This window comes from Peromyscus leucopus, chromosome 20 (assembly GCF_004664715.2).
Source record: "Peromyscus leucopus breed LL Stock chromosome 20, UCI_PerLeu_2.1, whole genome shotgun sequence".
Classification (NCBI taxonomy): domain Eukaryota; kingdom Metazoa; phylum Chordata; class Mammalia; order Rodentia; family Cricetidae; genus Peromyscus; species Peromyscus leucopus.
In genome coordinates, this window is record NC_051080.1 from 21,774,952 (window position 1) to 21,799,831 (window position 24,880).

Here is a 24,880-nt window from a genome sequence, read left to right on the forward strand (position 1 = left end):
CCTGCGCACCTGTGTTGTGTATCACATGCGTGCAGTATCCACAGAGGTCCGGACAGGGTGTCGGATCCCCTGGAACCGGAGCTACAAGAGGGTGTTAACTGCCTAAGGTGGACTCTGGGAAACAAACTCGGATCCTTCTGCACGAGCAGTCAGCTCTCCAGCCATGAAGGAATTGTTTCACAGGTAAGCAGAACCGAGGGTTGAAGCCAGGATTAGAGACCAGCTACACTCGATTTCTGCTGACCCAACTCAATTAAGACTATCCCGTACGCCAGAACACCGTGTTAACACCTACTCAGAATCCACTACATGGAAGGTTTAGGGTCAGTGCCAGGAATCCAACAGACTTCTTGTGCCTTAGGAATATCAACAATGCAATAGTTATAATTAGTTGGCATTGAAGTTTCTGATGAGTTAAGGTGTCAGAATTAGGCAAAATATTCCTTCTACATTAACCCACTCAGTGTCCACCATTGCACGCTAATATTTCCACCTTCATTTTAAATATGTGACAGGGTTGAGGGAGGTTAAGCAAGTTTCCCAAGGTCACACAGCTAATGAGAAGGGGTGGCAGGACTGAGGCCTGGTCTATAAAAGGATCGGAAAATCTGGTATCTTATTTCTAGTCTTTATTGCCTGGTCCTAGCCAGATGACTAGACTTTTCTTCCTTCCTTCCTTCCTTTCTTTTTTTTTTTTTTTCATTTTTCTTTATTAAGAAATTTTCTACTCACTCTACATACCACCCCCAGATTCCATCTCCTCCCTCCTCCCACTCCCCAGCCCTCCCTCCCAAGCCACCCCACATCCCCACATCCCCCAAATCAAGGTCTCCCATGGGGAGTCAGTAGAGCCTGGCACACTGAGCCTAGGCAGGTCCAAGGCCCTCCTCACTGCACCAAGGCTGTAGGCGTCACACCACAGACACTGGGCTCCCAAAAGCCTGCCCATGCACCAGGGACGGATCCCGATCCCCCTGTCTGGGTGTCCCCCAAGCAGTTTGAGCCAAACAATCATCTTCCATATCCAGAGGACCTAGTCCAGTCCCATGGGGGCTCCATAGCCACTAGTCTACAGTTTTTGTCTTTCACTAGTGTGGCTGGTCATCTTTGAATGTCTTTCCATCATGATCTCCACCCCCGACCCTCCCCACCCCTGCAGAATCCCTCCTCTCTCTCATGTATTGGATTCCCAGAGCTTAGCCTGGCGCCTGGCCATGGATCTCTGCATCTGCCTCCATCAGTCACTGGACAAAGGCTCTATGATGACAGTTAGGGTATTCACTAGACTGGTTACCCAAGTAGACCAGGATGACTGAACTCTTGAGCATCTCAATTTCTTCATGTATAAAGCAGGTCTAATAGCCTTACCTGGCCACTGACTGCTAAGGTGTCATAATGAATAGGAGAGACCTTTCAGAAGAACAGCAATCCCACAAAAACCCCAACGGCTTCTTTCTGTTTAGTGAGTATGAAGACCTTAAGGGAAGTCACCAAAAACCCATACCTAAGTCCAAACCCTGATGTGACTGAGGCATTAACTGGCAGAGGAGCACAAAGCACTAGCCTAGGGCATAGAGAGGGTCTGGATCCCTGTTCTAGTTCTCACTGGCCATGTGACCCTTAGAAAAGCTACTGAAGTTTTTAGGGTCTCCAATTCAGATGGGAAATGGTATGTCTATGAAATACAAGGCAAATGTCTAATATTTTTATATTTAAAGTGCCAATACTAATGGGGATCAGATATAAACTTAATGTCATGGTATACTTTGGAGAATTCTGGTATATCTAAGGTAGCAGTAAGGTAATAATATCTAGTTGGCACGGTCGTTATGAGAAACTGAAGAAGAATGGCTATAATGTGCAACATGCAGTTTCCGGCATATGAGGTTTTTAAGTACTATCACTCATTCCAAAGTAAGTTTCACTTTCGAATCTTCCCACCTCTCCTTTCTTTAGAATCTGGCCCTTCCTTCAGGGTCTTTATTCTCTTCTGTGCAGGGTCTAGAGTAACTTGTGTTTATCATCTTGTGAGGCAGAGCTTTAGGATTCTGGAGGGAAGCCTGGATACATGCACGCCTACACACTACCTATAGCATCTACCCAAATGACTCTTCCCTGAAGTGCCAGCAAGTTCCAGGTCTCAGCCTTCCTCATTCAAAGTCATGTACGCCCACTTTTCACTTACTTCCTATAGCTTTACCCCATTTATGATATATCTGGTTCCCCATGCTCAGTCTGGCTGCAGTGAGTGCTCAATAAGACGTTTATTGTGGGTAGTGAACAAATAATGTTCCTTCTCTCACAAAAGATACATTTGTCAGGAGCCAGGCACAGGAGCTGTAGTAGTAAGGCACATTGTAGTGTCAGAACAGGGAAACAGACATACTATTTTCTACTGTCTTATACACACCCGATAGCATGAATCACAGTGTTATGATCTTAACTGCTTGTTTTCACAAGTTTTAATTCACATGCGATTACAGATACAACAATCAAACTGTAACTTCCTCCTCCAATCTAACCTCTTTCTGTGGCCAACACACACACACACACACACACACACACACACACACACACACACACACACTTTCCTTGTAATCAACTCACTTTTTAAAATGCCAAATGAGGTAGCATACATAAGACACCACGGCTTCCTTTTTTCCAACTGAATAAAGACCAGGAAATTCAACATAAGCACATCTTAATAATTATGTCAACTGTGGTTATGTTTCATAGCAAGCTGTGGTGCTGGTTACATAACAATCTCTCTACTAAGAATCTTCCAAGTTGTTTGCAGCTTTCCCCACCAAAACCCAACACTTCAACGACAATTTCCAAACACAAGCTTGTACATGCTGCTGCTCTGTCTCTGGAAAACTATACACAAACAGAGGCTTGCAGGGGATGTGGATGTATGTACACTCCATCTTAGACTTCTCATGTTTCCCTTAGAAGAGTCTGACTGTGGAAATCACATCTCCAACAGCAATGCCTACATGACAGGGACCCTTTCTCTGGAAACTAACACTGAGAAGCACTGTCCTTAACTGTTGCCTCACGGACATGAAAAACAGGACCACAGAACGCCCACTTTCCTGTATTTTACTGTCAACATTTCCTTTTCTTTCCTTTACCTAGTCACTCTAGTTTTGAATTGCCTGTCTTTCTTACCAGTCTGCAAGCAGACTGCCTTACAGAGAAGGGAGCTATCTTCTGGTTTTCATTCATAATTCTTCCCTAATGCAGACCATAAATCTAGAAGGTCTTGTGTCTGACACAGTGCAGAAATTCAAAGTTTTCCTTATCTTTTTGTCAGACTGGCCATAAAGACATTGTCTACCTTTCCCTGGCAGGAGGGGTCCTGTTCACAGCCCAGAGGGAAAACACTGCAGCAGTCAGAAGATGCTGCAGAGACAGGCACTGCTGGTCCCCCCTTTAGTCTACTGGCATAGGCCACACCCTTTTGGGCTAAAAGACTTTTCAGCAAGGTTGTCTGGGCTTTAATCATGTGGCGCCAAAGGGCAGGGTTTGGCGCTCTTTCAGCTAGCTGAACCCTGAAGGGTCCTGGAGGATGAGGCACAGGAGGGGGTGGGAGCGCCACATCCCTCTCTACAGCTCTACACCAGCACCGTACATCTGGAGCCTTTGTAGCATGTTTTAGACGAAGTAGGTAGACATGTTTCCAGGAGTTTTGGAGGTTAAACCAACCAACAGCACCCGAGGAAAGGGCCGTGGCAATCCTGATTCACAGATGGTCAGTTAGGAGCTTGGGTGAAAACCACCCTAGGGTTCTGGGATCATGTCAGAACTCCAGCTAGTCCCGGGAACGGAGTCCTTGTGTGGGAATGTCAGGACTGAGTTCGATTAGAGATATCTGCTACAAAATGTTTTGCATCCTTGCTTGTGAGACCTGGGTTGTATGTATGCAAGAGGAGAAACTCGGTCTATGATCTCCTCTTGTACGGCAAATATTTTCTGTCTTCATTTTGTTTACATTATGCTTTGCCATATAGAAAAAGTTAAATTCATCTAGTTAAAGATATCAGTTGTAACCACCTTACACCTGTCAGAATGGCTACGATCAAAAACACCAATGACAACCAATGTTGGAGAGGATGTGTAGCAAAGGGAACACTCCTCCACTGTTGGTGGGAATGTAAACTTGTACAACCACTGTGGAAATCAGTATGGCGGTTTCTCAGAAAATTAGGAATCGAACTACCTCAAGACCCAGCCATCCCACTCTTGGGCATATACCCAAGGAATGCTGATTCATACCATAAAGATACATGCTCAGCTATGTTCATAGCAGCACTATTTGTAATAGCCAGAACCTGGAAACAACCTAGATGCCCATCAACGGAAGAATGGATGGAAAAAATGTGGTACATATACACAATGGAGTACTACTCAGCAGAGAAAAACAATGAAAGCATGAAATTTGCAGGCAAATGGATAGAACTAGAAAAAATCATCCTGAGTGAGGTAACCCAAACCTAGAAAGACAGTCATGGTATGTACTCACTCATTAAGTGGATTCTAGATATAAAATAAAGAACAATCAGACCACAGCCCATAGAACCATAGAGGTTATATATACAGTATGGAAGTCCCTAGGACGACTGTGGCTTATAATAAATTTCGGTTCTACTCAATTATTGAAAAAAAAATAGCCAAATGAATGGAAACACATGAACTATGAACCAAAGGCTGAGGGGCCCCCAGCTGGATCAGGCCCTCTGAATAGGTGAGACAGTTGATTGGCTTGATCAGTTTGGGAGGCAACTAGGCAGTGGGACCAAGTCCTGTGCTCATTGCATGAGTTGGTTGTTTGAAACCTGGAGCTTATGCAGGGACACTTGGCTCAGTCTGGGAGGAAGGGACTAGACCTGCCTGGACTGAGTCTACCAGGTTGATTGCAGTCCTCGGGGGAGGATTTGCCCTGAAGGAGGTGGGAATGGGGGGTAGAATGGGGCTAAGAGGAGGGTGTGGGAGGGGGGGAGAATAGGGGAACCCGTGGCTGATATGTAGAACTGAATGGTATTGTAAAATAAAATAAAATAAAAAAAGGGAGAGAAAAAAAGATATCAGTTGTAATCCACAAGATTACTGGGTTTCTTACCTACACCTTCTACTCTTTCATACTTAAAAACAAAATGACAACATTGAAGGGGCCAGAAGGCTGACTTGAGGGGGCACTGCTCCTGCACAGACCTGACTTTAGGGTCTAGAACCCCTGTCAGGTGTTCATAACCTCTAACCCCACCTGCAGGGTAATCCAATGCCTCTGATATCCATGGACACTCTCACAGACACACACATACATACATATAATTTTTTTAAACGATAAAAAACTTTAAAAATTCAAGCTGTTAACCCAAAGCAATATATGTATTTACAAAGCAAGAGATGGGATCTAAAATATTTATTTATTCTTTTTTTTTTTTTTTTTTGAACACTAAGGACTGAACTTGGGGCCTTATATGCTGTGTAGGCAAGCAATAAGCTAAAACTCCTAGCTCTCATTATTTAAAATATGTTTTTAAACATTCTAAAAAATTATTGTCTTCTTGATATTTAGTTTGCAATAAATTTATTTATATAGCATTAGAAATATTAGTCATCTGTAGGAAAATACACTACTTTTAACAGGGTTTATACAACAAAACAAAGGGCAAAACTTGAAGGCAGAGGTCAGAAATCACCAGATGAGAACTAAGCGAGTGAACGCTTGATAATAGGCAGCTGTCTAATAAGCAGATACGGATTAATAACATTTGAGGGAGGAGGTAACACATTATCTATGTACGCAAAGTCTGAAGAGTAAAGAAGCTTGTATTTGGCTGAATGGGTGGTGTCTTAGTAACTGTTCTATTGCTATGAAGAGACACCATGACCTCCGCAAGTCTTAAAGAAGAAAGCATTTAATTGGGGCTTGTTTACAGTTGCAGAGCTCATCAATAATTTCATTTTATATTTTATCATTTGTCAGTGATAAGAATTTTGCTTCATGTAAACACAAACACAAAATGGCAGAAGTATATTTAGGGTCATATGAGAAATTGTTGGAAATTCTGTCCTAATATTCCTAGCAAACAGTTTTTAATGAAACATCAGTAACTCAAATAACAGTTTATAAAAATCAAACATTCTAACTGTACAATCCAAATTTGACATTTACATGTTGAACAATGATAATATGAAAATATTCAGAGTCTTTGCTTTTTGTAACTAAATCATTGGATTTTTATAAGAGCAGGAAACTATATGTAGAGTGAAACATACAGTGGTCTGGACTCTGAACTGGAGCATGTCAGGTAGCATTTGGTGCTGCTTGGCATGACAGCTGAGTCCACACAAAGTGCTCGTCTTGTGTTCAGAGCTTGGGCTGCAGTGAAGCCATGCAATGCAAAACAGATGAGTTCAGGGACACCTCAGACTCCTCCTGACATGCTTGATGATTTTGAATTCATTTTGGGGGCTGTGCACTGAAGACCATTTTGCCATTGCCAAACTGTTCACAACCCCAACACGGGGTGTCTCAAGCCAGTTTAGGAAGCCAGGCATAGGCTAGGACCTGGCTAGAGCACACACTCTCCAGATGTGGTACACTGCAAACTATTCTTGAACATACATCCCTGCCAGTAAAACATGAGAAAACATACACTTCCAATCAGTAGCTTGTTTACTTAAATTACATATGTGCTCCTAGACCTGGTTCAAAACGTCTGTGGAAGAGGGAGGAATTCAACAAGTCCCGGGGAGAACATCACCTGATCTGGCTTCCCTATGCACACTGTAATGCCCTGGTTCTTCACTACAGTTAAGGCAACATCTTTATAGGAAAATAGAATCACAGTTCATAGAGATTCAAACATCAAAAGTGTGCTCAAAGAGCAACTTGGAATGAGAGGCCAAGTGCAGGAAGGTCTAGAATCTTGACTGTATTTGTCCAATAGGAACTGTTCAAGGCTGAAAGGTTGATCATAAAGACAATTACATAGGGTCTAGAGAGATGGCTCAGAGGTTATAAGAGCACTGGCTGTTCTTCCAGAGGTCCCAGGATCAATTCCCAGGACCCACATGGCAGGCAGCTCACAACCATTTGCACCTCCAGTTCCAGGATATCTGACATCTCCTTGTAACCTCCCCTGGCATCAGGCAAGATACCCATACATGTATAATAATAATAACAACAACAACAACAATAATAATAACAACAATAATAAATTCAGTTATTACCCATATATTAAAAAAATCAGAAATGTTAAATTTCCTAAACATAGAACTGGTTTTGTAGTCTTGTCCTTTCCAATCTTACCATTAAAATCTTCATTCATTTTATCTATTTATGCCCGTTAAGATCATAATTCAAAGTTAGCATTGTACGACATAGTCAAACAGTGACATTAACTGACAACTCTATTTACGACCGACTTCGCACTGTCTCTGCTTATTTGAACCAAGTGTTTAGAAAAGCAGCTGAAATAAAGCTCTTGCTTTCTATCACTGGCAAGTTTAGCATTTTACTTTAAAACTTCAGATTTCTCTGTGTAATCTACAAACTATTTCTCAAAACAGATGAACGAACAAAATGAAAATTTAGAGAACACCACATGGTTAAATGGTAATTGTCTTAAAAGAACACCACATTTCTTTCCTACCACTACTTACTAGCAATTTTAACTGAGAAGAAACAGGAGGAAGAGAAAATAGGACAAACCACGTGTCTTCTCTCCGGCAGTGAAAAGGTGGAGAAGGTTCCTAACAGCCTAGCTGTGCTTCAGAAGGAACACTTCGCTGCTGATACTTGTCATCCAACTACATCCCATGAATATTAAGGGATTTAAAGTCCCCCCCCCACCTTTCAGACTAACAATGCTACATAATTCTAGGGGGCATTATGTGTTGTGAGCAAGCTAACATTTATTCCAAATATATCTTGGCAAACATCTTTTTTTTTAAAAGAATAAATCATTTCAAAAGATTTTATTAGAGAATAATATATGATTGAGAATATGCAAATTTTTAATCTAATTTGAACATTACCCAATTTACACCATGTTTAAATGTATATTTTACTGAATTCATATGTATAGTTTCATTTTTCTTGAAACAATTTGGCTTCTGACCCATGCTGTATTTATCCTGAGTATTAACTGACCATCCACAGGTCACAATGATCTCATCCTACACTTTCTTTTTTGGGGTGTTTTTTTTTCCTTATTAAGAAATTTTTTATTCATTTTATATACCAACCACAAATCCCCCCTCTTGCTCCTCCATTTCTTTCCCCCACAACTCCCCCATTCCCTCTCCAAAAGGTCAGGCCTCCCATGGGGGGTCAGCAGAGCCTGGTACATTCAGTTGAGGCAGGTCCAAGCCCCTCCCCCTGCATCAAGGCTGAGTAAGGTGCCCTACCATAGGTAATGGGCTCCAAAAAGTCAGCTCATTTGGCAAATATTTTTTAAAAAAACCACCATACAATAATAAATAATAAAATATACATTTCAGTAGTTAAAGATATGCTTCAGTCAATAAAGTACCTGTCTAGCGTGCCCAAAGCCATGGATTGAATCCACAGTACTAAATCAGGCAGGTGTGGTGCTGCCTAGTCCCAGCACTTGACAGGTGGAGGTAGGAGGATCAGAAATTGAAGGTTATCCTTAACTACACAAGGAGTTTGAGGTTATCTTGGGATATATGAGACCCTATCTCAAAACAAAATAAAATAAAGAAAAATAAGATGGACATCTCAATTTGAGATCTGGTAATAGAAATATCCTGGGTCTTTACTCCAGGGGAAAAGGATCTGCAAGTACATTAAGGTCAAACAGAGCCTGCTAAAAACAGATTACTGTCCCCAATGCAGACAGCAGAACAATAAATCCACCCAGTCTACCCACTGATTGGCTGTTCCACTTTATAAAAACACAGCATGTATCGTTAAGCTCTCTTTTCTGAAGAGCCATACCTGACTTATAACATACACACATGTGTATAACCACATGGGCAGCAAGGCTAACAACACTAAGCCTGTTTCTCCTCTACTGAAGGACTTGTGGTCTTTTACGAAGACTGGAGTTGAGCCAGCCAGGGTGGAAGGGCAAGCAGAGTGGCTTGCAGGTGGCTTGCCTACATGGCAGTCAGTTTAGGCTTCTGACATGGGGGTCTCTCTCCATGGGGTTAGTTGAGTGGGTGGCTTCTCCTCCAAATCAAACAATCAGAACAGGGCAGGTGAAAGCTAGCAAGCACTCAAGGGAACTAGCCTTGAAATCACAGGGTGCTACTTCATTCATAAGAAGGGAGTTTCTCAGTCTGGGTCATCCTCAAGAAGGGGGAATTATGCTCTATCCTTATAAAGAAAGAAAAAAAAAAAAAGCCAAGAGTTGTAACATATTTCAAACCCTTTTCAGTGCTTAGGAAACTGCCAGTTATTTTAACCAAATTACCAAAAATAAAGGGGAGAGACAGGATCTGACAGGACTAAATGACAATATGTCTCATAGATAAATAAACTATGGCTTTAAATTAAACAACACAGGAAAAGAGAGTGGCTTGGATAGCTTTCTCTTGGTCTAAGATATTCACATGGTTTGAATTTTTCATGTGTTTTTAAGTGTCCTCATATATATCAGGGATAAGAGACACAAGTTCCCAAGGCAATTCTCAAAGTAAAGGACTTCCATGGAGATAACTTCCAAAAAAATTTTTTTTAATTATTCTTATACTGTTCAGTAATCAATATTGACAGTAGCTTATATGTAAAAAATAATACATTTTATAAGCACGGCCCTTCATAATTGTTGACCACTTTTTAAATCGTTTTGGGAAGTCGAGTGTTGGTAATCTCCAACCAGAAACAAAAAGTGCTTCTTAAATCTTTAAGCATCATCACGTGAGATTTCTGTCACTTAATCACTGTGAAAAAAAAAAAAAAACAAAAATCATGAAAATACATTGTGAAAGAGACACCAAGGTTCAGCCTCTTGTGCCTTTGCAGGATGATGCCAAAAGTGCTTGGATAGGGACAGTCTGGATTGGACTTCGAATGTATCATGTAAAGATACATACTACTACTATTTTCCTCATTTTTACTATACCTCTAAAAGATTAAACGTCACCTCTAAAGGATGAAATGTCACTACGCTGCCCATGTAGTCTGACAAAAACCCCACTGTACTATCTTGGCTTGTGACTACAAAAACACTCTGGGTCCCAGCAGCCTGGGAGGAGCCCCAAGCAATCTGAGTTTATCTCAAACTTCCAACCACAAGTACAATTTCTATGTGATCCCCATCACAGAACCACAAAGTCAACCCGCAGGTCACACTGCCCACAGTTTACATTTGAGTGATTCACTCACGGCTACTCACCATAAGCGAGTACTTACACAGCTATTTTCAGGCAGGTTTCCAATGAGGAACCCATCCAGCCAACACACAACAAGCAATTTATTATACACTCACTAAGCCTTGTCACACGGCAGGTAAAAGATGATGAAAATAGCATGTATAATGAGCAAAGCTGGGCTGCTAGGTGCTCAGCCTATTCCTAGGTATGGTACTCTGGTAAGGTGTCTGGCTCTCTAAGCTCCAGCTTCATCATCTGAGACATGAGCATGATAGCACTTATCTCATAGGCTTGCTTGGCTTAGTCTAGAGTACAGCATCAATGCCCAATGGACCCCAGGTTCTCTGAGACATTCCCTGACAGAGGCACACCCTGTCACACTACATCAGATCCCCTGAATCTCTCTCTGTGCCCTGTAAGGTTTCCTTTTACAGCACTTCCTGGTTCCTTAATAAAATTCCTTTGCAGATGGACGCAAACTGCCAATGGACCACACAATTAACAATGACAGAATCTCTCTGACTTGTCCTGCATATTTAACACTCCGAACAGTAGCATATGATGGGCATTCAATTAATACCTGCTGAGCTGATAATCATGCCAACAAATGGGACACAATACAAAGAAGAAAGATGCCCTGATGAGGGACAACAATGACCCTTGTAAGGAGTTCATAGGCCAGTCAGTTACTAGATTTATCTGCAAGTCAGATACACATAGCAAATACGTTTCTTTGTAAATAAACTCCAGTACCTACTCTTGCTCTAGAACAGCCTGAGGATGTGTGTAAAAGACATCAGCCCCATTTGTGTCTGCTAGGTCTTCAGGTGACTCTAATGAACATCCAGGGTCAGACTTACGGGACTAATGTGAGGGTGCTTGCTGCTCAGCCGGTACCCTAGTGACCACACACACACACACACACACACACACACACACACACACACACACACACACACACTCACTTACTCACTCACTCACTCCTGCAGGAGCAAAGTCTGAGAGGACTTTCTGTGCTCAGGGAGACGGTCTAGGTCCACACTGCACAATGCCTTATCTCTTGGTCACGTGTGGCCACTGGGTCTGAGGAACGGAAGTTTCAATATCTCATCTGATGTCAATGAATTTAGAAACCACACGTGAAGATGCTACTCTAGCAGGTAGGGAAAAAGCAGGCAACACCGCTCCTACCCAGCATGGGGTCCAAACCTTCATCAGCGGTGGCCCATCCACATGGGGAATACGTTCTGGAAGAAAGACGCTCAACTGCATGCCTTCCCTTCACTGCTCCCCTTCGCAACCTCAGAGGAACCATTTCTTCCCCTGTCATTCTAAGGCCGCTGAGACCAAGGAAACTAGTTAAAAAACAATGAAGCCCATCACCCACACAAAATAGCTTGTGTGAGCTGCTGCAGTTCTTCCCCAGGAAGAGGGAAGAGACTCACAGAGTCCAGGTAAGGTAGGTGTGGCAGTTCCTCCTGGCTCAGGGCAGTGCCTCAGCATGGAGCCATTACTGGTAAGACTTGACAACTGCCTTTCCCCCACCCCCAAGCTGTTCCACTCATGCTGTATCACTTTAATTGCCATGTTCCCACCTACAATTTGTTAAGTATCTACTATGTGGCAGGTAGTGTGATGGTTATCTCATTTTGTCTATATGATACCCTATATATCGAATACTATCTTTGTATTTTATAATGAGGAAATTTAAGACCCAGTGGAGTCAAATAATGTACTTGAACTTCACAAATGTGGCAAAGCTACCCTACCTTTCTTCTCTTTGAAAACAGTGTATAGTGCTGTACTTATTATATACAGGCTATTCTTTATTTATGAATCTCGTTCACTTGATGCTTTTCCAAATCCCAATAAAGGCTCCTGAGCATCTCCATATATATATACACCTTAAGTGTAATTTATTGTTACCTCAGAGCATGAAAACTAAGGTAGCATTTGAGAAATCATCAGAGTAAGCTTAACCATATAACCACCACTCAAGGGAAAAACAAAAACAAAATCAGCCCCTGGAAAGCACTCCTGTGGTTTCTCCAGTTGTTTTCTCTGCTTTCTTTCTCAGAGGGCTACTATCTACAAACTGTCCACCCTACGTCAGGAGTTTATCTGAATGAAGTCAAAGCCGGAAGCTATAAATGAGTTTTCTCATTTAGGTGAAAACTTAAAACAACATACAGTCATTCCAGACTGAGACAACTGTGATGGCTGATCTTGGCTGTCACATCAGGAATCAACTAAAACCCAGGCAGCTGGGCACACCTGTAAGGATTTTCTTGATCAGATCATGTGAGTTGAAAAGAGCCACCTAAGTCTGCTGCTGGCAGTCCATATAAAAGAACATGGAAGCTTTGCTTTTTGCCTGCCTGCCTTTGGTTGCGATGGCAAGTTCATCTGCCCTGTTGCTGAGGTATTTCTTCACTGGTGTTAGAACCTACTTCTTCTGTGCTCCAATGAGAGCTGAAGACCAGCTGAGAAATCCAGCTTCATGGACTGAGCAACTATGGGATTTTTGTCGTTTCCATCAAGAGATAGCCATTGTTGAACTAGCCAGACCACAAACTGTAAGCCACTCTTATAAATCCCCTTCAATTTAAATATATTCATTCAATCTATCAGTTTTGTTGCTTTAAAAAAAAAAACGCTGACTTGTAAAACAGTTATTATCTATCTGGCTAAGTAAATATCTCAGCATTTTCTTGAATATAGAGAAACTAGGTAGTGGTTCAACCATGATGACAATGACTATTATATAATGTTCTGAGGTGTGGGGAGGAGGTTCAGAAGAACAAGACCCTCCAGTTTCCTCTCAGACTAATAATTCTGAGCTCTGATGATGGGTGAGGCAGCCAGTGAGGGGGTCGTGTTTTGCCTCATTCACACTCTTTTCAGCTCTATAACTGTATAATCATCAAGTTACCAAGAACACTGCATGTATCGAACTTCCACGATGTAATACAGAGATCAGGCGCACTAAGTCCCTCAACAGCTCTTCAATACCACCACCACATTTACAGATGAGAAAAAAAAAGCTCGAGAAAGCTGAGTAAGCAGTTCAGGGTAGTTTTGTCCACTGTCCAGCATCAACACATGTACTCTTTCCTTCACAGTCAGCCAGGTTCTCTGTGAGGTCATACACAACTGACATCTTAGAGAAGTCACCTCCTACAAGGGAGTTGAGGCTGCCAAAATGGTATCAAGGTGAATCAGAGACTATCATTTCTTGTGGGTGCCCATTATTTTAATTAATTTGGATTGTTCTTATTCAATGACAAAATGCTGTGGTCACAGAGTTGGAAAAAGTCACTGGACCAAATGCTGAAACATTTAGTTACCTAAGTTCTCTGTCATCATTGGATAAAAGAACCTGTGGGCAACCTGTGAAGGTATGAACTTAACATCTCCCCTCCCTAACTCTCCTGCAGGATCCATGGTCAGTACTGGTGTTCACCGTGGACAGGCACACTCAAGAAGAGACTATACCAGATCACAGGCTGACCAACCACACCAAGAGACTGTAAGCATCTCCTGTCATCTGTGACAACCATCAGCTACCACTGTGCTGGATTCTCAAAAGGATCATAACATCAACTTCAACTATAGAAACAATGGCAGGTTTGGGCTGAGAGTAGAGACAGAAGGGAAAAAAGGAGGAAAGTTCAATTCTTTGACCTACTTACCCTTTTCATTTGTTCAGGTCTTTTGTGACTATCCTCCATGCGACAGAGACCACTCTGAACATTATTTATGAGTCATGGGGATCGATTTGGTAAGTACTTACCTTGACCAGAATTATATATTGCTTTGACAGATTTCTTCACTTTCTGTAGGGCTGTTCTATCTTGGTCTAGAGCCTAAAAAAGAGAGGGAAAGGGTGTTGGAAATTTTTGGTATATTAAAAAAATTTTACTCACAACTTCCTTTCTTCTGCTGAGCACCAAAGCAGAAGCACACTTACAAGAACCCGACTGTGCCTGGCTTGGCATACATGGATTCTCTGTAGGGTCACTACCTAAGGCCCAGTGTGTGGGAAATGGACCATCTGGCAGCCTGTCAGTAACCATACAAAGAAAATGCAGGGAATCTTAAGGACCACGTCCTCCTTTCACAACTTTGTAGCCTGTGGAGGGAGAAAAGCACACTTAACGCACAATGACACAAATATCCTGGGAATTAAACCTATCTTAACATCTGTTATAAATTCTCCTAGGGGAAAAAATTAGTGAAGTTTTATAAGTAGGGATGATCTCTTCATTGTGCTTTTAAAGTTCACAACTTCTTTAATAGAAAAAAAAAACAACTGTCTATTAAAAAAGGAAACATGATACTGATGATTAAATTCAAATCCCCCTGCCCGGGCTTCCCAAGTGCTGAAATGACAGGTTTGCACCACCACACCCAGCCCTTGGCTGATGATGCTTTTAGTTCATGTAGTTCAGTGGTTCAATTGTCATTTTTCTTCAGCTTCTTTCCTCTAGACAGTTATGGCTAGACAAGTGAGTGGGCACCTTGCTCATGCTGACCTAGCAGGTCCTTCCTGGGACTTCTGGGCTTGGGAAAAGAGGTCAAAATAGCCAGTCCCTTTCCACTAAGGTCAGCCTGATAGCACCTCGGGTTCTTTTTCTAGAACAGTTTTGTTTTTAAACATTACATTTTAAATAATTTATTTTGTGTGTATGATTGTCTCGGGTCACAGAACCCAAGAGTGCTCAAGTCACATTTCACACTAATGGAGTGTAATGTAAACTGAGTCCCACGCGTGTGGCTTTTCTATCAGCGGCCTGGAAGAAGGACCAGGGTTTTCTGTGTGCACATCGACCATTACTCCCACTGTGCCCATCATGGATGCTCTACAATTCGTGCCACAGCAACATCCCACTAGTGCTTCTAGAGAGCAAGATTTGAAGGAAAACAGCCTGTGGAGTACAAAGTAAGAAACGTTGTCAGGGAAGACTGCGTTCTGGAACCCCAGCTGCCTGTGATACAGTATCCACTCTTTCAACTCCGTGTTTAACATCCTTCTTTATATGTACTCGAATCTTTTTCTGAACTGAAGCAACTGCACTGTAAAGAGCCATAATAAAGCGAAAGCCAGGATCTCTCGCCACTAACAGATGATAGGCTGAAAACACCCAAGTACCCGACTGGCAAATGCTCATCTGCTCAGCACCGCAGCCATTTCACATGGCACTTGCACTGCCCCCAGAGTTTAGGGCACTGTTTACGTCATGGTTTCAGGGTAGAGGTTAAAATCTGAAGTATTGTAAAGGTCTAACATATATACCCTTGAAAACAGAACAAAAGTAACCCATACTTAATAAATGCTGTATACAGCAGAAAACACGTTGAGAAGTTCACATGGATGGTCCCACTTGATTCTCAGAATAACTTGTGACTTAAGTACTATTATGTACATTTTATAGAAGAGAAAACTGAACTTTCCAAAGTCCAACCTGTCTGGGGTGACACAGTTGGAATCTGAAACAAGTCTGACCTCTAACCCTGTCCAGCTCTGCATTCTAATCCATACCAAGCCGGAATGAAAAACTGCATGTCATCACAGGGGGTGGGGGACAGACACCCTGCCATTTCCAAGAGAGAAAGCTGAGCAAGCCATTTAGGATGTTGAGCATCAACCAACAGGATGGGATTTCGAATCACCTAAGAGACAAACTCTGGGCATGTCTGTCAGGGTGTTCCTAGGGAGGTTGAAACGAGAGAAGACCCACCCTGAAAACAGGCAGCACTACCCAATGAACTCGGGTCATGCTGGCTAGAAAGCAGAAGCAAACAGGAGATCAGTCTTCACCAGGCTCCCTTCCTGACTGCAGGTGCACGGTAGCCAGCTGCGGGCTGTTCTTGCTACCACTAAGACTACAGTCCCTCAAATGCTGCAAGCCAAACTCAACCGGTCCCCTTCCTTCAGATGCTTTTGTCAAATAGTTTGTCCCAGCCAGGAGAAGAGTAACCAATAATACACTGCTTGTACGAAGAAAAGGAGAGACCGCAAATCCCAAGTTACTGAAGACTAGAAAGGAGTATGCCCCCTGCGGAACTGTGTGAATGACAGAAACAATTACCATCACTCACTTTATAGACATATTACTGACTTTTTCCACACCAAGAAGAAAAGCCCTGGGTGTGAGAGAAAGATCTGTCTAATGTCCCACACCAAGAGGAGAAATAGCCTGTGCGTTTTCAAGCATGCTCCCTATCTGCTGTGAAAGCATGTCTGTGTTTCCCTGTATCTCGCCATAATTTCAAGGAAGGAGACAAGATTTGTTCTCAGTTCACTCAGAAGTTCAGCTGTAGGGATCTACTCAGAATTAGTTCATGGACTATAATGCCCGTGTGTATTAGGAGTTAATAACGCCAATGAACAAAGTACATGGAAGATTTCAAAACGCTGGACGTGACACTATGTAGTTTCTTGTGTGTGTGTGTGTGGGTGTACTGAAGGGGGAAGGCAATGTCTCAAAATTCATGTTAGATGCTTTCCCAGCTCATCCACGAACACAAAACTCATCCACAGAGCACAAAGTTCATGTACTTTTAATGGTTTTTAAGAGCATTTCATCTGTCAGGTATACACACAGCTAAATCTGAATGATGTTTTTAAAAGACAAAAAAAAAAAAAAAAAACAAAAACAAAAAACCACTTTTGTATTTGGCCAATGGCAAGAAGCAGCCAAGTAGAATGAACTTTCATGAGTCCCGTACTGTAGAGAGCTGGAGGAGGTTGTCTTGCAGTCGAGCAGGGCCTCCTCCAGAATTACACCTCTAGTTGTACTAAAAAGTTCCATTTCTCTCAAGTGCTGAACACCGGCACTGCCTGCCTGTGAAATGTCACATGCAGAGTCAGACGAGGGCTGCGAGGAAAACTGCGCACAGGGTGGACTGTGCCATTGCGTAAGAGCGCGGCAGGATATCTGCCTACATTTATTTCCTCAGTTGCATCTGAAGCTCACCATACATAGCAAAGGGCAAGAGCAGGAGTGCAAGCCAGGAGGGGAAGCCACGAAGCAGCACTCCTCCTGCACAGCTTCTGCTTCAGTTCTTACCTCCAACTCCTACCCTCATTTCCTCCGATGATCGACTGTGATGTCGAAGTGGGCCAAACAAACCTTTGCCTCCCCAATTTGCTTTTGGTCACGACCATTTGTCAACTAAGATACCTACTCTTGGAGGTTTGAGAAGACTTCAAGATGACCATGAGGGCACATGAATCATGCCAGAGATAGATCTGTCCCTTCCCCTGAGAGAATACATGCAGTAGCCATAAACTAAATTAAAACTCAACAAGTCTGAAAACACTTAACATTTCCAGCAGTTAGAATTCATTTTTATGAATTCATTCAACTGATATACATTAGTAAGTATAGGTTATGGGTTAGGACACAGACCCCCGAAGTGAGTAAGATGTAGTCAGTTTAGGTATAACATAGTTTTAGAATAGCAAATTCAGTTCCAGGGGTTCCTGGATACAGAAGAAGGGGAGTGAGAAAAAGAAATAGGGAAGCAACACTCCAGTGTCCACTGTGTGCTAGGCATTCCCCCACATTTCCTTCACCTTAACTCTTCCATCATGGTCATGGACACCTACCCTTCTCTCTTCCTGAACTAAGCAGGAAGGGAGATACAAAAGCAGGCTGGAAAGGTAAGACAAGACAGACACAGGAGCTCCGCCCAGTCCCCTACTGTGTTGGTTGAGGAGGTGAAGCCTGGGGGCTGTGACTCAGCTGTGTGCCAGCAGGATACGACAGGTAGGGAAGGTTCAGTCAGGAAGCGGCAGCCCAGAGGCAGGAGAGGCATGACAAGAGCCGCTGCTGCGAGAAGAGGTGAAGATGTTATCACTTGTTAGTTTCAAGATTACTAGGAGTCAAATGAGGCTGCTACAAAAGGGGAAATTATCAACCTAAAATAAAAGTTGATTTGCATAATGGACCCCAAAAATGGAAAGTTGATGCATCATACACAAATAAAGGCTTTAAGCTGTTTATCTCACTGTTGGAGACTATTAAAAGAATTTTGAAGATTCAAGTTCTCTAGATATTTAATGTCCTCTGTTGTGCCTACAGCAATGGTTGCTCAGAGTGGGTGGAATTGTAACCCATGGATAGACTTGTAGGTGGTACACTGCTAAGTTCTGGGCCCCAACATGACAAGTTCCTTCACAGTTCAAAACTGTGGCAAAGTTTCAACGAATCATTTTCAGTGACAAATTGGGAACAATTCCAAACAAATAACCACCAAGCTAACGACAACCTTCTATGCCAAAGCAAGGCATGCCACAGAACAGTAACTGAAGTCTATCTTCCTGTGTAGGCATCACTTACCCTACGAGGTGTATACTCTTAAGGGAAGGATAACACTGACCGACCCTGAGTGAGGCCAGATATTCAGCAGATACCACAGTGTGCTTCTGCATTGAAAGCATCTGAAACTATAGATCCACAGAGGCTAACTGGCACCCCATGACGTTGATGTTTCTCTCCCAGGTGCTGGTTTAGAATCCTAGTTTTTATTCCAACTATCTGTAAGAATACCTTCTTAACTAAGTATAGATAAAGCAAAATACTGGGGGCTGGGTAATACATATATATAGAACAGTTTTCCAAGGGCTTGTTATGGCCACAACAGCCCCAAGCCTCATTTTGCCTTTCAGAAGTCAGTCACTTTTGTGCTAGATCAATGAGATGATTTCCCTTTCCTTGGTGAAGGCCAAGGAACTTGACCAGACATAGTACCTTCAACTACTGAGGTTGCAAAGCAAGGCTTCCACAAGTCCTGCATGGCACAGACCAATGGAAACTGCACTGAGTGACGAGCCTGCCTCCCTCCCTTCCAGTCCCCCACTTCTACAGATGAGAACTTCGTTCATTGGCGGCAAGAACAGTGGGAGCAGCAGGGGCCAGCTGTCCTATCTAATGCTCTTTTCAACAAACCGCTCTGCCTTTTGTATATAGACTGTCGAATCCACCAACTTGGAGAGAGAAAGTAGAATGGATCCCCTTCAAATCCCTTGAGGTTAATCCTGTCAGCAAGGTCAGCCAAGAATCTAATCCTACCTTACAGGGAAAGGCTGGGATTGGAACTCTCAGGGAAGCTCCCTCTCTGAACTTGTGGGACATGCCACCTAGCACCTCTTTAGCAGAGGTGTCACAGTTGAGGGCCATCAATGTTCTAGCAATCACCTACCCACCACTTTATGGGCCAGTCTTTAAATCAACAGAGCTTAGCTATGGAGCTGAGTACTACTGTGGGAAGAAATGTGCTGCCTGTGGCTGTGAATGCAGGAAGGAAGTGAGGCCACCGAGACCCGGGCATATCCGGTCTGGCTACCACTTTATTGGCTTGGTGGCTATAGTCAACTTAAATCCCCAGATACTAAATGCTGTTGATGCTGTCTTCATATACCAGGTGAGGGCTGCTTTTCCTCTCCACAAGGGCCTCAAATTCTTATCTTAGCCTAATTTGCCTTCTGTGCTGGCTAGTTTTATGTTAACTTGACACAAGCTGGAGTTATCTGAAAGGAGGGAACCTCAATTGAGAAAACTCCTCCATAAGAACCAGCTGTAACAAAGGATAACCAGACTACAACCCACAGCTCCAGAGAAGCTGGGTAACATGGACCATCCTAAGAGGGATACATGGATCGCCCTGGGAAGGGGGAATAGATGAGATCTCCTAAGTAAACTGGGGGCAAAGCGGGGGAGCAATAGAGGGGAGGGAATAAAGGATGAGAACATGAGGGAATGGGATGGTCGAGCTGGGGTAGAGCAATCAAAGAGATATCTTCATAGAGGGAGACATTATGGGGCAAGGGAGAAACCTGATGCTAGGGAAATTCCCAGGAATCCACAAGGATGACCCCAGCTTAGCAATAGTGGAGATGGTGCCTGAACTGGCCTACCCCAGTAGTCAGATCAGTGAACACCCTAACTGTCATCATAGAGCCTTCATCCAATAACTAACGGAAGCAGATGCAGAGATCCATAGGCAAGCACAAGGCTGTGCTCTGGGTGTCCAGTCGAAGAGAGGGAGGAGGGATTATATGAGCAGTGTGTGTGTGTGTGTGTGTGTGTGTGTGTGTGTGTGTGTGTGTGTGTGTAGATCATGATGGGGAAATCTACAGAGACAACTGACTCAAGCTTGTAGGAATTCACGAACTTTAGACGGACAGCTGTGGAACCTGCATGGGACCAGACTAGGCCCTCTACATATGGGAGGGAGTTGTGTAGCTTAGTCTGTTTGAAGGGCTCCTGGCAGTGGGATCAGGATCGATCCCTGGTGTATAAGCTTGCTTTTTGGAGCCCATTACCTATGGTGGGACGCCTTACTCAGCCTTGACACAGGGAGAGGAACTTGGACCTGCCTCAACTGAGTGTACCAGGCTTTATTGACTCCACATGGGAGGCCTTACCCTTCTGGAGAAGGGGATGGGAGGGGGGGGAGGCTGTGCGGGAGTGGGATGGGGGATGAGAGAGGGATCTTTGGTTGGTATGTAAAATGAATAAAAAAATTTTCTTTAAAAAAAAAAAAGATCCGGCTGTAAAACATTTTCTTAATTAGTGACTAATGGGGGAGGCTGGAGGGTCCAGGGTTCTATAAGAAAGCAGACTGAGCAAGTCATGGGAAGCCAAGTCAATAAGCATCACCCCTCCATGGCCTCTGCATCAACTCCTGCCTCCAGATCCCTGCCCTGTGTAAGTTCCTGTCCTGACTTCCTTCAGTGATGGACTATGATTTAGAAGTGTAAGCCAAATAAACCCTTTTCTCTCCAACTTGCTTTTCTGCTATGGTGTTTCATCACAGCAATAGAAACCCTAACCAGGACACCTCTCCAGACTGATCATAAAAATGCCAGTATGTATTGTATCGATTACCTTACTCAACATTCACAGTAATGTACAAGGGGGTTTACACCAGCCCTGCTTTACAGACGATAAGAACACCGAGGCTCAGATGACAGTAGATCATGCAGCTTGTTAAAGACAAAGGCAGGATTCTAAGCCAGGTCTTTTTGAAGCTGGAGCCCATGTACAGCAATTACACTGCCTGTGATCCTTCTGACCTGCAGAAACGTCAATCAAGAAGGCGACTAGTGGGAGGTCGGGGGAGAGACAGGAGAGGGTAATGGAGTGAGTGGTGAATATGATGAAAGCACATCCACTGTATAAAAATGTCACAATGAGACCACCATTCTGTACCTTAAGGAACGGGGGAGGGGAGACAAGAAGGGTTCAGTCATCAGGACAGTAGCAAGGCAGCTCCAGAAAACCTTTCCTTTCCCTTCTAGGTAGCTGTACGAGGAAGCCTAAGAGACCAAGACTGGTGCTTTCCTTGAGAGTCCCAAGCAGCTCACTGGGGCAACAAATGGCGAGAGCCACAGCTACGTGGGGAGGAGTCAACTGGTACTCACTGGCTATTACATTAGCTGAATGGATCAGACTGGAGCTGCCTATGAAACATGGCACTATGTAATTCATTGCTAAATATTCTGCCTGGCTTATGGGTGCTAGTCAAAACTACAATGGGGCTTGACTCTGGACTTCAGGTCTAAGACTTCTTCGGAATGCCATCTTTGACACCGCCCACCACATTCATTAATACTGATGCTGTCTGGTGTACTGAGCACTTACTCACAGAAAATAGGTTTACTAATGAAAACGAATAGCATCTGAGATGCATGGGCTGCTGAAAAGCATCTAGTGCTTTAAAAAAAAAAAACTGGGGACTTGCTGAAAGACATCACTGAATGACAAAAAAAATGAAAAGAATTGGTGCATTTACCCTTGGAGTCAGCAAAGTTGGAGATTACTTATAAAAGATTTCCCATCTAGCTGTGACCCACAGACAGGTCACTCAAAGTTAGCCTGCACAGAGGAATGTAAGGGCAGTGGAGGACACCTGCAGCTGGGATCCTCCATTTGGGAAGAAGATCTGCTCCCCCAGAGGTCGGGCCTACATCAGAAGTGTGGGTGCCTGGTAAACACAAGACTCTTCTTCATCAAGATGTGGTGAGGCAGGAAGTAAGTGTGTGCCAACATTCTAAGAGACAGGTTTGTGGTTAAGCATCAAGGAGGCTGGGCGATGGTACATGCCTGTACTCCCAGAACTTAGGAGGTAGAGGGAGGGCTGAGAGGTCAAGGTGCTCAGCTGGAAGCCACTCAAATTCCCTCTTCTTAAGCTCTCTGTAACAAACAGGACAGAAAATGCTGCCAGGAGAATCTCCTATTGAGATCACTTAAGTCCATTCTTCCAGTTCCTGCCTTATTGTTTTGCCCACTCTCCAGCCAGGACCTTTATAGCCTCCTGATGGTCCCCATATTCATCCCATCCCCTTTACACCAAGGTACATGTTCCTAAAATGTAAATCTGATCCTGTCACTCTCTGGCTTTAAAAATCTAGAACACTGAAGGAGAAACTCTTCATGGCTGTCACTATGTTGGATTAGAAATTTTTCTTTTTAAAATAAGTCTTGCACACACTACCATAAGGTTGATTACTTAAAAACATTAAGCCTTTTTAAACAATATCTTCTAATTTATGCTATGCCTACTTTGCCCTCAGAATTTCAAAAGACCCAATGACATGTTTAACTTCCATAGAAAACAGGGGAGAAATAGCACATACTCATGGTAATTTCCTGTAGCCTTGCAAATTGTACATTTAAAAAATTAGTAGAATATTGTGTTTCAAGAGCTCCTGTCTGGGGCCGAGAAGAAAACTGTAATCACAGCAATTACCTTGTGAACCTCTAATTTCTGTTGTAGCTGCAAAGTTTGGAGTAACACACCCACCCACGAGTAGTACCATGGCTCTTTCATCTAGAAGCAATTTCTGTTCCATTCTCAGGAAAATAATAATTATAGGTACAGCAAGGTATTTTTAAAGGGGGAAAAAAAAAGTCATGAAAACACCATTTCCATGCTATAAGACAGCGAGAGTTCCCGAAGAAAGTAAAACCTCGACCAGGACTAAGTCCCCCAATGTGTATGTGTTAGGAGCTGCCTCAAGAGGACAAGAGTTTATGCTAGAGACCAGACAGTGCTGGTCTCTGAGCTCTGGGATCCCACAGTGTTCCAGTAAGCATACTGTTTGGGTCTTGACCCAGTGCTTTGAAGACATGATCTAATGGTTCACATCCATTGAGCCTTAGTCAAGATGGAGAGAAGTACTGGGCACATGCCAGGCTTTAACAACAGTGGTTTAGTGACTGGTATCTGGAGCAAGACTGCCTGAGGTCAAATTCTAACTGCACTACTTACTAACCTACCTGACTGGGCCTAGCTAGGTAAGCCAGCTGTGCCTCAGTTTCTTCATCTGCAAAACATTTAGTATTTATATAGTAGGCAATCTTGAGTAGATTAAATGAAAAAAAAATCCAAGTAAATAAAGTACTTTTAATGGTACTTGCAACAGAGCAAATTCTCAACAAATATTAGCTAGAATTTGATGGTGAAGGCACTTTATTTTATTTCCTCCAAGCTTCCCGAGGGGTGAACAGTTAGCAAGAACATTTTTACGTAGACGGTAGAGCTACTGAAGGGACTCTGCCAGCTGAGTGTGACGAGCACGGCTCTGGCAGGCCTTGTCCTTCTCTCCCTTTCCTTCTGCCTTGCTAAGAACTGTTAGATTACATCCAAAAGCTAGTCGCCAAGGTCCAGCTAGCAAAGCACCAAAGCCCAGCAATCGGAGGCCCCCTTTGGCTCGCCTCATTCACATGTCCAATTAAAATTAAACACCTCATCTTAACACAGAGTTTTTCCTTGTACCTTTATAAACTGCCACCTGCCTATGTGCCATGCCTGTCTCCTCTCTATCCAGAGGCAGTCCTTTGTCCTCCACCTTGGGACAAATACCCCTCACCCCTCTCCCTTGTTCCCTTCTCCTTCTTCCTCTATCTCCTGTCTTTGTCCCTTATTCCCTGTCCTCTGTCCCTCTTCTTTGTGCCATGCACTTGGTCTTGGGGATCCTGGGCAGACACTTTCCCTTTCAGCGGCCATATACGAACCCCTCCGTTCAGACTCACTCTTCCTGGAGACTGCTGATCTCCCTCGAGCATGTGCAATAGTCCACTAAAGGGTGAGAAGAAAGATGGCAACGACTTCAGCTTGTAATCTTTACCTTATACAGTGCCGCACAGAGAATATACATACATGAAGATTGGAATCCTGTTCAAAACAGGTCTGAGAGGACACACACAAACATGCGAAGACTACTATCAAATGAGTATTTTCTGAATACTCATGATTACAGCACGGTGGGACAGGAAGAGTAAGGGCTGGTCAGAAGCAACCCCAGGACTGCCTGCTGGATGGATACTGTATCTGTACAAAGAAGACACCTCTGTCCAAAATTTCAAAGGCATTACTGGCCTGGGAAGGCAGCTCAGGGGGCGAGTGCTTGCCTACATGCGCAAGGCCTTAAGTTCAGTTCTGAGCCCTTGGGTGGGCGGTGGTAAAAGGCACTGCTAAGGCATTAGTGAGCCTTTAAGCACTGGCAGCCAGT

General features: G+C 43.4%; 1 protein-coding gene across 11 annotated transcripts in view; it reads right to left on the reverse strand.

Annotated features, from left to right (window-relative positions):
• Asap1 (ArfGAP with SH3 domain, ankyrin repeat and PH domain 1) overlaps positions 1-24,880 on the reverse strand; it is a 311,987-nt gene that overhangs the window by 115,960 nt on the left and 171,147 nt on the right. For all 11 annotated transcript variants that reach the window (XM_028876034.2, XM_028876031.2, XM_028876033.2 and 8 more), the window contains one exon: positions 14,147-14,219. In XM_028876034.2, the coding sequence (XP_028731867.1) occupies positions 14,147-14,219 (73 nt within the window). The remainder of the gene's footprint in view (positions 1-14,146; positions 14,220-24,880) is intronic.